This window comes from Prunus avium, chromosome 7 (genome assembly GCF_965620075.1).
Source record: "Prunus avium chromosome 7, drPruAviu1.hap1.1, whole genome shotgun sequence".
Classification (NCBI taxonomy): Eukaryota; Viridiplantae; Streptophyta; class Magnoliopsida; order Rosales; family Rosaceae; genus Prunus; species Prunus avium.
Genome location: NC_142290.1, coordinates 9,570,855 through 9,572,674, shown reverse-complemented (window position 1 = coordinate 9,572,674; position 1,820 = coordinate 9,570,855). Strand labels below are relative to the sequence as shown.

At 43.1% G+C, this 1,820-nt stretch overlaps 1 protein-coding gene across 1 annotated transcript; it reads left to right on the top strand.

Moving 5' to 3' along the window:
- The first annotated feature begins 223 nt into the window (after window positions 1–223).
- Window positions 224–943, top strand: LOC148292992 (uncharacterized). The gene has a single exon (XM_088243967.1). It carries the CDS (start codon window positions 224–226, stop codon window positions 941–943), a length of 720 nt encoding a protein of 239 aa, XP_088100093.1.
- Window positions 944–1,820: the final 877 nt, after the last annotated feature.

The window sequence follows — 1,820 nt, the reverse complement described above, 5'->3', positions numbered from 1 at the left end:
GGTAAGTCTTTGTCCTTTTATTTCTGTCCATCCTTCGCGCTTTATCCTGTCCTTGTTTTCTTTTACATCTTATTCTTTTCAGGTGGAAGTGCCCGGAACTGCAGGAGCCGTGGCAGTGGTTATTAGCCCTTTGAAGCCTGTTCTCGCAGCTGTAAGTATTCACCATGTCATGAATTTTTCTTTTATTTCTGCCTTTTTCTAATCCACAATTTTGATTTTGCAGATGCCTGTCCAATCCCGTGCTGTTTCAACCATCACAGCCTCCTTTGCTGACCCAGAATTGGCTGAATTCGAGGCTATGGACTTGGACGCCCAACTGGATAGGCTGGAGAAACTCAGTTCTACCCCTAACAAGACCAAATTCAAAGCAGTGGATGAGGCCATGGAGAGGGTGAAGGTCTGGCAATCTACTGAGCTGGAACTGGAGGAAACTAGGGAAGCTGTAGAACAACTAATGAAAGATCTGGACCTGCTGCACAGGCAGAACATGGCTCCTAAGCCAATTCTTGAGATAAGTCTGAACCTGGCCAGAGATGTGCTTAACCTTCACGATCGCTATGAGGATCTCAAGCCTACCTTCGAGACTTCTGAACTCTGCAAGACAACTCATGACGCTAACTTGGCTGATTATGCAAAACAGAAGGCAGAACTGGATCAGATGGTCGCGGGGTACAAAGAGGCCAAGGCTACTGCAGATAGGCTGGAGAAGCAGATTGAGGAGCTTCAAAAGCAACTGGCAGAACGCAAGGAGGTACAGCACGAGCTGGGTGCTGGACTGAGCTCCAAGACTAAGGCCACCTTCCTTGTGCAGACCATGGTTTCAGCCTCCAGGCCAGCTTTGGAAGTTGTAGAGGCTTCAATCCACCAGGGAGTACTGCTTCAGAAGGAGCTTTCGATTAAGAAAACGAGTCTGCAGGAAACCCTTAGAAAACTAGGATTTTAAAATTCAGATTTTGGAATTGTAATGAACTGGTTGAGTCACCAAAGTGACTATTTGAAAATGAAAGTTTATTTATTTTTTGGAATTTTGATTTCTCTTGATAAACCGAAATAAAAGATTATACTAATACATAATTAAATCTTTAAAACAAAATCAAACAACAGTTTCAAGTTGTTGCCTTTCTATCCCAGGATCTGTCTGCACAGCCTGTGAATCCCACATAGTTGGATAGAATTTCTTTAACCATTTGCCATTGATTGGCGCAGCATGAACTTCTCCTTCTCGATCCTGTAGCTTGTATGCTCCTAATCCCAAGACTTGGTTAATTATAAAAGGGCCTTCCCAAGTTGGTGACCACTTTCCATAACCAGCTATATGTGTTCCGAGGGGCAGAACTGCTTTCCAGACTCTCTCCTTCTTCAAAACTCTTGTTTTTAACTCTCTTGTTGTACGCTCTTGACACAGCCTGTTTTCCTGCTAAGAGTTTGTTGAGGGTATTAATCCTACTTGCATCCAACCCTTCCAGTTCTAACAACATGGCCTGGTTGTAGTCTTCTCCCACTAGTTCGTGTTGATGAGCAATTCTGAGGGATTGAACTGCAATTTCCATAGGCAGAATTGCATCGTGTCCATAAGTTAAGGCATAGGGAGTCATGCCAGTTGCTTACCTTTTCGAAGTTCTGTACGGCCACAATATTTCTGACAGCTTCTCATGCCATTGCTTTGGATTTTTCTCAAGCATTTTTCTAATAATATTGATTATCACTTTGTTACTTGATTCTGCCTGTCCATTGGCTTGAGCATAATAAGGAGTGGATTGGAGCAGCTTAAATTTGAATGCTTCTGCCATGTTTAACATATCTCCAGATATGAAAGAAGA

What these genes read in the sequence shown, in the direction of transcription:
- LOC148292992 (XM_088243967.1), top strand. Translation starts at nt 224, where the DNA reads ATGCCTGTCCAATCCCGTGCTGTTTCAACCATCACAGCCTCCTTTGCT.